The sequence below is a fragment of the Lagopus muta genome, chromosome 3, assembly GCF_023343835.1.
Source record: "Lagopus muta isolate bLagMut1 chromosome 3, bLagMut1 primary, whole genome shotgun sequence".
Classification (NCBI taxonomy): Eukaryota; Metazoa; Chordata; class Aves; order Galliformes; family Phasianidae; genus Lagopus; species Lagopus muta.
Genome location: NC_064435.1, coordinates 11,421,336 through 11,433,011, shown reverse-complemented (window position 1 = coordinate 11,433,011; position 11,676 = coordinate 11,421,336). Strand labels below are relative to the sequence as shown.

The 11,676-nt window shown below is 40.9% G+C and overlaps 1 protein-coding gene across 1 annotated transcript in view; it reads left to right on the top strand.

Moving 5' to 3' along the window:
• The first annotated feature begins 5 nt into the window (after positions 1 to 5).
• NSMCE2 (NSE2 (MMS21) homolog, SMC5-SMC6 complex SUMO ligase) overlaps positions 6 to 11,676 on the top strand; it is a 129,062-nt gene continuing 117,391 nt past the window's right edge. Inside the window, exons 1-2 of the mRNA XM_048940278.1 lie at positions 6 to 77; positions 3,690 to 3,837. Of these exons, the coding sequence (XP_048796235.1) occupies positions 3,705 to 3,837 (133 nt within the window). The 5' untranslated portion in view covers positions 6 to 77; positions 3,690 to 3,704. The remainder of the gene's footprint in view (positions 78 to 3,689; positions 3,838 to 11,676) is intronic.

Sequence of the window (11,676 nt, the reverse complement as noted above, 5' to 3'; positions counted from 1 at the left end):
AAGGCGCGGGATGATGAGGCGGTTCCGCCGGTCGCCCCGCCCCGCTGCCTCTGTCGGGCCTCGGCGGCGGGGACGAGGTGAGCTGCCGGGGAGGCGCGGGGGGCTCGGCCGCCCGGTTTGGGGACGGGGGGGTGAAGGGGAGGGCTGGGAAGCGGGGCTCGCTGCCGTTTCTCTCGGGCGCTGTGTGAGGCACCCTGTGATACGCGGTCAGCCGTATGTCCGGGGCAGCGCTGCTGCTGGAGGTCGGCGCTCACGGGGTCGTACGGTTGGAAGGGAGCTCTGGAGACCATCCGGTCCAGCCCCCTGCTAAAGCAGGCTCATACAGGAGCTTGCACAACGAAACCTCCTGATGGGTTTTCAGTGTGTCCACAAAAAGAGATTCTACAACCTCTCTGGGCAGCCCGCGCCAGTGCTCTGTCACCCTCACAGTAACAGTTTTTGTGCATGTGTGTTCTATGAAACTCACTGTGTTCCAGTTTGTGCCTGTTGCCCCGTGCCCTGTCAGTGGGCACTGTTGAAAAGCACCTGGGATATTCGCCTTCGTCTCTGCTGCTGGTTTTGGAGGTTGAAACACAGGGAAATTGGGTCATTTGCTCACGTGTCAAGTCACAGAATATGAGGTGTAACTTCAGGATTCTGCTTAGCAATCCAATCTGGACTATACCTACCCTGTGAAGACAGGCTGAGGGAGCTGGGCTTGTTCAGCCTGGAGAACAGAATGCTGCAAGGAGACCTTGTTACAGCCTTCCTGTATTTAAAAGGTGATTAAACAGGAGGGGAATCAACTTCTTACTCCAGTAGACAGAGATAGGACGAGGGGGAACGGTTTTAAGCTCAAGGAAGGAAGGTTTAGATTGGATGTCAGAGAAGGTGTTTGCAGTAGGAGTGTTGAGGTGTTGGCACAGGCTGCTCAGAGAGGCTGTGGATGCTCCAGCCCTGGAGGTCTTCAAGACCAGGTTGGGTCGGGCCCTCAGCAGCCTGATCTAGTGCCAGATATGGAAGATGGAGGTTGGTTGCCCTGCCTGTGGCAGGGGGTTGGAACTTGATGATGCTTAGGGTCTCTTCCTTCCCAAGCCATTCTATGATTCTGTGATTCTATGACTATTGGATGTTTTTTTTTTCTGTCAAAAAAAAAAACAACTGCCTTTCTACTCTCACTTGGTCTCTTTTTCAGATAAGTTTGCCTCATTATATTTTCCAGAAGTGAGGTGTAAACAGCAACAACAGAGTTGTCTGAGTGTACTTAAATTGCCTTCCAAAAGTCGATTTGAGATGTCTACGCAGTGGTATGATCTAGCAATGTGAATGACAGCTGCAGCTCCCATATAGTTTGGTCAGTGCTTCCATAAATATGAAGAGAATGAAGAGGCCTGTTTAATTTTTCACTTCTTTGTTGTTTTTTTGTTTGTTTGTTTGTTTTTTTCTTCTTTTTTTGTTCAGATTCTTGTATTTCAGGGCTTACCTGTGAAATTTCCCAAGAGAACAGCAAGTTTGCTCAATTAGTGAGATTTACCGTGTTTGGGAAGTGAATTTGATTCTTGCCATTAGCTCTGATGCACTAAATGTGCCCAGAAGGATAAAGTTGCTAACATGATTTTGTGGGGCTATTTAACTGCGTATAAAGTTTGGATCATAGGGGTTCTTACAAACAGTTTCAATATGATGGCAAACAGCTACTTAAAAAAAAAAGTTAACCGTAACAGCTTAAAGCATTCATTATTAAATATTAAGAGCATTTCTGATTTAACTTTCAAAGAGGTCTGTAAGGGGCTTTTTGCATGTCTCCTGCTGTCAATTTGACAGTCTCTAAAGATCTCTGAAGACAACAATTGCTGTCTTTTGACAGGGAGAGCATGAGCTGAGCCAGCTGGAGCAAGTGTTGAAGCCTTCTGCCTCCTGTCTGGCAAGATGCTTGTTTAGAAAGGAGAGAGGGGAAATCAGTCATATGTAATGTAAAGTTCCAGGTGTGCTGAATGTGATCTATCAGTATTAATTAAAAGTTATTGTATACCCACGACCTAAAAACAGGGTCATAAATGATAGTCTTGAGTAGCCAAGCACATTTTGAAGCAGAAAAAAAGAAAAAGATGCGGAAGAAAACACTGGAAGAAAAGACAAAGTGACAGCAGGTGTTCAGGTCTTATAATCTGCATGATCATGAGGAAGATGGCAATGTTGTTCACGTTAGGACAAGTGCAAGAGTTAGTTATGGAATCTCAGAGTAAGTAGTAGAGGGAGATGCAAGTATAAAAAGCTTGGGCAAAGCTTTGTCCTTTCCATTTTGACATTTTGCATATTTCTGTTGGATTTTGGCCTTTCAAAGGCTACTGTTGATACAGCAGCTCATCCTCTTGTCATTTTGTGTACCATTTTGATAAAATTTCTACTATAAATCAATTTTGGTTATGGATTCTTTTCTCTCCCTACTCCCCAATATGATCTCAGAGTAATTGTTGAAAATCCTAGTTATTATTTATATAAACTAATGGAGTATTTCTGTCTGTACAAGACTTGCTTTTATAAATGATTCAGTGTTTGAAGCTTAGCAGAATTTCTTATCTCCTGGAACATAAAGTATAAAACTCTATACACAAAATCCTTGTTTCTTAGAAAACCTACATATTATCCAAGCAAATTATGGTAAAGCACAGAGAAGAAAGAGCAGAAGCTGAAATGTTTGGGATGAAACCACCAGCTGATGTGAACATTGCAGACAAGGATAGTGTAAGCAAACCCACTTGAAAGTTGTGCTCATAGCAGAGGAGAAGCAGTTAATCTCAGGTTATGGGTCTGTACCAGAGAGGACAGTGGTAAGAAAGACAAACATGATTCTTCTGTGACCCAGCGCTGTGCCAGTGGAACATTGCTTCTAACAACAAAGTTTGTGACAACTTTGGGGAAAGAGGCACCACTAGTTAGGTGGGCTTTATTTCAGAATTAGGCAAGATGATTTCCTGTTAAACACATTGTTAGAGCAGGTGCCCGTTTTTTATTTTTTCCAAGCAATAGCTGTTGTAACAAGCTTGTAGTTGGAGAGGCTGAATTTGATGTGAGAAGTCACAGTTCTTGTTAGCTTAGCTGATAATGTGTCTAGAATACAGGCAAACTTTTGGGCACATGGACTTTTTTTGGATCTGAAATTGAGCAGTATCTTTCAAGCTAACGTCATCTATGAGGTTTTGAGGTATAGAAATAAGCAGCTGACAACTGCAAGTTGCTTTTTGTGGTGTAGCTGAGCTTAACATTGAATAAGAAGGGAATAAAAAACTTCTGGTGAATTGAAGTACCACTTACACTTAGGACAAGGGGAATGGTTTTAAACTGAGACAGGGGAGGTTTAGGTTAGATATTAGGAGGAAGTTTTTCACACAGAGGGTGGTGAGGCACTGGAACAGGTTGCCCAAGGAGGCTGTGGATGCCCCATCCCTGGAGGCATTCAAGGCCAGGCTGGATGTGGCTCTGGGCAGCCTGGTCTGCTGGTTGGCGACCCTGCACACAGCAGGGGGGTTGAAACTAGACGGCCACTGTGGTCCTTTTCAAGCCAGGCCATTCTGTGATTCATCCCTGCTCTCTGATGTTTCAGTGGTCCTTTTAACAGTGCTTAATGGTTAGCTATCTGCAATTTGGTTTTCTCCCACAAATTCTTTGGGTGTAAACTGTATTCAAAATGTTTTGTCTCTTATTTCTAGAGTAACAAGTCCAAGATGCAGAGGGGTACAAGAATCTCATTCAGCTCTGTGAATTCCTCTCTCTCATCTCTGAGAAACTGTCAGTCTTACATAAATACTGGAATGGATATTGCTACCCACGTTGCCCTTGACCTGGTGGAAAATTTCAGTAAGTAATTCCCCTGAGTATATTCTTTTGTATTGCATCCTGAATTAATCCTGGGCCCGCATACTTTGATTTATTTATAATCATCTGTCTTCACTGTGGGATCTGTTGCTCTTCTGGTTTTACAGTGTTTTCATTCCAGTCACCTAATTGTCTTCAATAACAAATTCAATGAAAATAGAAATACCAAGCAAACGTTGTTTCAGCTTTTGTAACACCCAAGACTAATTACATTCCAATGCTCCTTATCCTACTGCTTTGTAAAAACTTCAATATTGCTGAACAAGATGTAGAAGACCTCTTAGGGTGAATAAAATGAACTTTCTTTCTAATACAACCTCTTTGTGTGTGTTTTATTTAACGTTCAGGGCAAGGCTTTAAAAATGCTAATAATTCTGAGTGCAGAGCTTGAGACACTTGTTAAGGGATGCGATTTTTTAAAATGCTGTTTGTTTCCCTGCTGAGAAACAGGCTCTTGAAGGATGCTTCAATTTGGACATGTACCAAGAGGAGTACCTTAAATCTCTCATCTCTTCTAACGGTCTTGTCATTGCTATTTCACAGTAGCAGATGCAGTGCAAAGCTACTTTTCAAAGACCAATATTGTCTTTGAATACCTCCTGTTTCTCTCGTTACATTTATGATAATGTCTTCACTGGGGAGAAAGAGGAAAAAAATGGTAAAACCTTAAAGCTCCCAATCTCAAAAACCTTTAATCATGAGTGTAGTGTGAGATCCTCAAAGAAAATAATAGTTATTCATTAAAATCTTTCATTCAACTGAGCCAAGGTTTACATACAGTCAGAATAAATGCTTCTTTGTCTAGTGTGAGAGTTCTCTCTCCTCTTGCCTTTTTATCCATATTGCTATCAGAGGCAATTGATGTGCTGTTTCCAAATGGGAACTTGGCTTAACAGTCAGCTGAGGATTCCCTTTGCAGTAAAACGGGTATAGCCAGTTCTGTCTCTCTGCTTGTGCAGCCACCTTCTCTCCTACTTTGCCTTAAGCTTCAGTATCCATTGCATTCACATTTGGAGGGGTGAAGGGCAACTTAAGCTTCACAGTGCAGGTTTGCTCTGAAGGTCTGTGCATTACACTCCTAGTAAATTTCAGTTGTCTTTCTCTGTCATGCACTTCCCACGTGTGAGTCCTCAGTTACAGCCTTGAAGTTATGTTGCCCACTTCATTCAGGAACCAGAAGGGCTTTACTTAATACATTGTCTAGAGGTAAAATTATTCTTGATGCAATTAGTATGGTCATTGTTACTGTTGAATTAGATCGTGCGACTGGAAAACAGCTTCTAGATTGTAACATTAATTTTATTTTAGCAGGGGGAGCATCCTGTAGAATCTAGGATTGCAAGGTTCTAGGGTTATAAAATAAGTCCTCCTAACGTTTTGATGTTGTTGAACACAGTCCATCCCATTCTCTACAGTAAAGCTACTACAGACTTGTATTTGAAGTTTAAAGACTGTATAGTTTGAATATGGCCTGGTGTTATGATGTGAATTTTTCACTTACAGTGATTGTGGTCTTCACTCCTTTTCTTAGCTGATTTATGTGCATGTGAACATGGAACAAGCAAATAAGCAAAGCTCCCTCGCTTCTCTTTTACAAGGTTTGATTTTCACTCCCTTGACTTTGGGAAGTCATCTTCATCTCCTCCTCTTGGGCTTCATTTCCTTTTGTTATACAGTGCCATCAGGAAATACACAAAGTTGCTGTGGTATGACATACTTTTAGTAAATACACACTGTGGTATTTCGGATATTTTTTGGTTGTGGTTTTTTTTTTTTTTTTGGTGGTTTTAAGTTAGCATCATCTGGTCTGCTAAACTTGCTGTTAAGCTCTTGTGTTCAGCTGATTAACATGTGACTATCTCCATAAAACTGTAACCCTCCTACCCTGCTTAGCCTTCTTATTTTCAGGCAAAGTATTATTTAATTTTGAAACAGCTTTTGATAATATATTTCTGCATTCTTGTTCCTCTCCTGTTTACAGTTCAATTTCCAGCTTCTGGCAGGTTCATTGCCAGGCTCCGTAGTAGCAAAGAATTCTGCAGTGATTATTGTTTTATTTTAGAAGCATTGCTGCTGCAAAGGTATCTTGTTCCTTTGGAACTTCACCTTACACGGCTACTTTCTGGGAGTAGCGCTGGGCTAAAATTGTCTTAGGAAGGACATGAGAGAAGTTGGATTTACATGTGAAGGCATGCAAAGTTTGTGCAGTAAGTGCTGCCTGTTTCTTCTCTTAACTGCTACTATCCAAGAGCCTGATTCTGAAATCATTTACTGGTAAGCATACTTACTAAATAAAACACAGTAATGTTTGCTGGACTGGCCTGTGTTTAATGAAGGGGCCTCCCATAAGTGCACCACCTAGTAAATTAGGTTGTTTTGATTTGTTTTGTTTTCTCAGGTCTAACTGGATCTCTTTTCTCTCCTAGATGATAGTAGTGGATTTGCTTTGGCGTTGTATTTGAGATGATCTGTAGGGAGCAAACACAACAAATCTTCCCCCCCCCCCCCCCCCCCCCCCCGAAAAAAATAAAAATTGAAGGATGATTCATGAGCCTTCAGAGCTCTAGAAGAAAAAATAATATAAAGAAGAAATATAAATTAACAAGCATAAATTTTCTTGGACATATTTTAAGTGTTTACATCTTATGCCAATTTGAAGAGTGTTTCCCTGTTAAGTAAAAGTAGCTTTCTGCATTTTAACCCTGTCGGGCTGGAGAATGCTATTTCCTTCCTGACATGCTTATTGAGAAAGCATAACGAGAATTCTTCTGAAGAATGTAGAAAGAAAAACTTGGTGTTTCAGAACATCTGTATGCGCGAGAGTTATAAAGCAGCCACGACTGCTCAGGTGGAGTGAAAACCAAAGCTCACTAGGGGGCAGGCGAAGACAGGAAGTAAGCAGCACTGCCATTAACATTTCAAAAAGCACTGAAAGGAAATTCTCTTCTTTACCTCTCTGTTGATTTGGCCATGATCCTTGAGCAGCCTCAAGCCCTCTCCAGTTAAACCATCCAGAGAACAAAGAACCCTTCTTACAGTGGCTATGGACGCTATAAACCCTCTCAGAACAATTGTGAACTTAAGCTATTTAAACAGATGGTGGTAGTGTTAGGTGGAACAAAGGAGTAAATCTGCTTCTTAGCTCATGAAGCCCACAGGGTTGCTGATAGGAAGAGGTGCCAACTTGGGGGCAAGAATTGACTCAGAATATTCCAAGATTTATAGTAGCCTTGTAACCTACAGTAACCTTTCTTCAGAGGACCTCAGATGTTTTGCAAGCACAGGCAAAGCCTCTCAGCTATTCGGGAGGTAAACTGGAGTCCCAGGGATTAGTCTGCCACTGTTGAAATGAAAATCTTTTGGGTGAATAAAGACTGCTGTGTAGAAACATTGAAACTGCTTAATAATCCAGAAGGGAGAAAGCTTTCCTCTAGCTAATTTAAAAGAGCAGGAAAAAACAACTGGAAAATATAAGGGAGTTTTGAGTTGGATGTCAGGGACATCAGATTAAAATTGCTTACTCGTGGATAAATACAATAGGATTTTCATGCCTTTATGTTGACATGTGCTTTGAAAGTTTCAGAACAAAATCAGGCACTGGGTTTACATTTGAATAGAAATTTCCTTTGGAGAATTCCACCTATTGAAATGAACTTATCTTTTTTCTTAGCATCATATTTCCTTTAAGGAAGCTGCCATCTTCCTTCCTACTGACTCACTTCAGTCCTTCTGAAATGGATTTTATCTGTTACTGGATGAAGGTGGCATGGCTGCAAGCCAGTGTACATACTGATGCTATGTTGCTGTAGTTGAACTTAGTCTCAAAGATGTAATAAAAGCTGCAATAAATATCAGTGTGAGAAATCTAGAAAAAGAGGGAATCAGTTTAACTGATAGAAATAACAGCTGAAATGACTTTGAAGATATCAAGATTTGTAGCGTTTCATCATGTTTCTACATTTTGAACTGTGAGACAGCATGTACCAGTTAATCTAATCCTCTGCATACTGGGATGTGTTAATTTTCCTTCTTTCTGCAAAATAAGAACCCTAATAAAAACAATGTTTACCTGTTCCCCAGGAATATTGGAAGGATTTAATACCCCAAATTTCTAAGCAGTTTCAGTCATCTCATTTGTGTGATTGCCTTGACATTTGCTTGCAGTCCACAGTCGTAAGTTTAAGGTGATTTCTGTCCATTTAATCATTTATATTGTCTAAATCATAGTTTTCTCCTTTTTTCAAAAATAGCCTTGTGTTATGCAAGTGTTTTAAAATGTTACTACATAAAAGGCCATGTAAGCAGTGAAACAAGCTGCACAGACTTGGTTTAAGTGTGTCCTTTCTGTACTTAAAATACTTTTGCTTGTTCTGTGGTCCAGTCCAGCACAAGACCAAAGGAAAGAAATTTCCTTCAAATTTCAGAGGGATCTGCGCATTTTAAAGCTTAAGCACATTCTCATATCCTTTGGGAATTTGAAGGTAGCATTATTTGCATTTGCAACTGATTTCTGACAAAATCATCTCAGCTCTGTAATTTACATATTTTAAAATTTAACCTCAATCTGTTGTTTGAGCTGTCTGCATGTGATTGTGATTGAAAAAAGCCCCCTATTAACACCTCTGCACACAACAGCTATTTGCACTGCTTGATGCACTTCTGTAAATGGCTGAACTGTCTTTACCTAAACTCAAAATCTTCTCTAGAGGTAGAAGGGGCGCCCATGTGAAACACTGGATATAAGCAAATATAAGGATATAAGTAGAAGTCTTTTTCTCTGTTGTTTTTTTTTTTTTTAATTGGTATAATATGCCATACGTATTGTGTGATGTGCTGATCATGATATGAATGCTGTGCATGACAAATGAATGATAAGTGCATGACAAAGACAGACATCCATTCCCAGTTCTGCTCGGAGAATTTGGGTGTGAATTCTGCCAGTTTGCTGAGGATGGTGTTTTATTTGTCTCTTTGAAAGCAGGAGAACTTTCTCAATAACATGGGACTATGAAGTACACAGAGTTGTAGGTATCAGAAGAAAGAGGACTAATTCATCATCATCTCCTGGCTTCCTGCCCAGCACTTGGCTATTTAAACGGATAATTGAGGGGTAATTGCTTTTGTCTCTGGTCTGGAGCCAAAGCCATGTGGAGCTGAAAGGAATGGCCAAAACAAATTGGGAAATAATTGGAGGGACAGGAGAGTATGCTAACTATGGACAAGATGATAAATATAGATAAGCATAAAGTGTCTAAAAAGCATTTTAAAGCATTAGCACATAGGGCTTTGCCTAATTATATGAATGGGTTTTCAAGTAGACAGCAAGGTAGTTCCTTATTGTCTAGAACTTTCTTCCAACTACACATTGCATTCCCACTGGAAAATGCTGAGGCCCTGGACTGTACAATAAGTGGGTGCAAAGCAGTTATTCCACCTCAACTCTAATTTACTTAACAGGAAAAAAATGAGCTACTTCTTTTTTTTCACTCAAAAACCTGCTTTAAAATGTCATGGCCAGCTGCTCATATGGCTGCCTGCCATCTGTTTAACACAGCAGTGATCTTCCTGTCGCAACGTCAGCATCTACGTGAGAGCTGCTTACCCCCATCCTCTCTGCTCTCTTTCTCCACACTCTGAAGGATTTTTCTGCTCGCTGCTCTGTACAGGGCAGCCCCGTGGGACTTCCAGAGTGTTACTGATAGTACACTGTGGCATGTGCCCTGGATTAAGTTAGCCCTTTGCAGCTCTGGCTCTTCCTTCCTGCTTGTCTGCTCTGTTTCCTATTGCATAACCTGCTCCTTCTGCCAGAACAGCTTCCCTCAGTCCTGGCTGCTCATCCCATTTCTCTGTTTCCCTTTGCTGTCTCTGTACACCCTGTGGGTGATGGCCTCCTTTTACTGACTGCTTTCTATTCACCAAATGGCTTGGGATCTGCTTGTGTCTTGATTCCCATTAAATACTAGTCTGAAAGTAGTTGGTAAAGTAGGATCTCTTAAATGTGGGTTTAGATCTGTGAGATTTCCTACAGCACTTCAGTTTCTCTTGTTGCTGTTTTCAAGTGGAGTTAAACAGGAATCACTCCAAACGTTGCAGACCCTTGCTGGAGCAGGAAGAAATATAAAGAATACAGATGTACAGGTCAGCCTAGCATTGTAAAATTATTGGCAGCCTTTTAATAGGTAGTTGATTCACAAAGTTCTATAGAACATTCACTATTTTTACATGCAGTGTCTTGCTAAAGATGTTGCAGCAACCTGTAACAGAATGATCTGAAGATCAGTTCGTTCATCACTGAGAGCAGGGATCACTTCTGTGGAGATTTCTGTCTTAGACCTGAAACTTCTGCTTGGAATAGTGCAAATTCCATAATAAAGATGGAATGCCTGCCTGTGTTTAATTAGATAACAGTTTGGTTCAGCTGTTTCCTTTGTCCTTTTTATTTTCTAGCTTGTTTTCCATTGAAAATTCACATGCAGTGACTCCTGAGGTGTCATAACATGAGTCTTAACACAGGAGAAGTTCTTGTGTACGAAGTGACCATGATGTGATTGTGCTGGGATCCAGAAGTGATCCCACTGAAATTTGTGCTCCTAAAATTCTCATGCTCTGTTAGTTTCCACAGTGATGGAGATAATTCATAAAAATAAGCAAACCAAAGTATGTGTCCTCAGAAAAGGCTACAGTTTATTGACTAGAATGGCACTTTGCAATCTGCTTGATTAGAAGGCGACATGAAGGTCTGCTGAGTGAGGAAATGAGCAAGACTAAACTTTGACTTGTGACCCTACCTGTCCTTGGCCTGGGAAGATAAGCTGTGATATGGTGTTTTCTCCTACATGCTACCATTGCATATGAACTGTGCTTTTGTCAGACTGCTGTCTTCCTGTGGCCTTACAATGGACAAAACTTTGGTCTGAGTTCTAGGGGCTGCACATGAGGAATCGGGTCTTGTTTTTCTCTTGCAAACTGCCATACATGCACATACATCTGTTGAGATACTCCTGGGAAGGAAATAGCAAACAGTTTTATATACTCTGCAGGAACAGTCCATTACATCTTTATGGATGCGGAGCAGCAATCTTACCTGGATTTGAAATCCCCAAGAGTGCGCCTCAGTCTGTCAGAATTTACTTTGTCTTTAGGCTAGAGTAAATTCCGAGGAAGGGCTGTGGGATGTTTTTTTCTTCGTGGAGATAGCAGCTGCAGTCTGTCAAAGCCCATGCTGGAGATTAATGGCTTTTCACTGGCAGTTGCTTACAAAAAAACTTTTCTAGCTCTGTGAAAAAGTGTGGTAGGAAATGGAGACTCGTGATCCATTAACTTGAGCAACCTTCAGTGCGAGCCTCTACCAGAGGCTTTGTTGGAAGCTGTAAGAGTTCCCCCAGTGTAGAAAGCCGTTCCTTGGGGAAGTTTCTGACCCTGCACATTTATCTTCCAGAAGCTGTTTGTTAATGGGTCTGCTTGATTGTTACACCTGTGTCTGTGGTACTAATTGGGAGCAAGAATAGTGTGGGCACTGAATAGACTTTTTTTCCTCTTGGGAAGGTTTTTTTCCCCTGTTGTTTAAGGTATAATTGTATTTTTGGGGTATTTGAGATAAAATGCTTCAGATTCCCTTTCTCAAGAATACTGTGCAGTTTTTCTTTCCTTCAAATCTTCCTCTTGAAATTCATCCTTTAGGAAATATGTGTCCTATGTTACATTGTGCTTTGCGGATTGTTTTATCTGTATATAACCTTTCAACTAGCAGTAAGGAAGATACATGTGTTTTCTTGAAGTTAAATGGCATCACATATTGAAGTATTTCTTCTTCAAGCAATT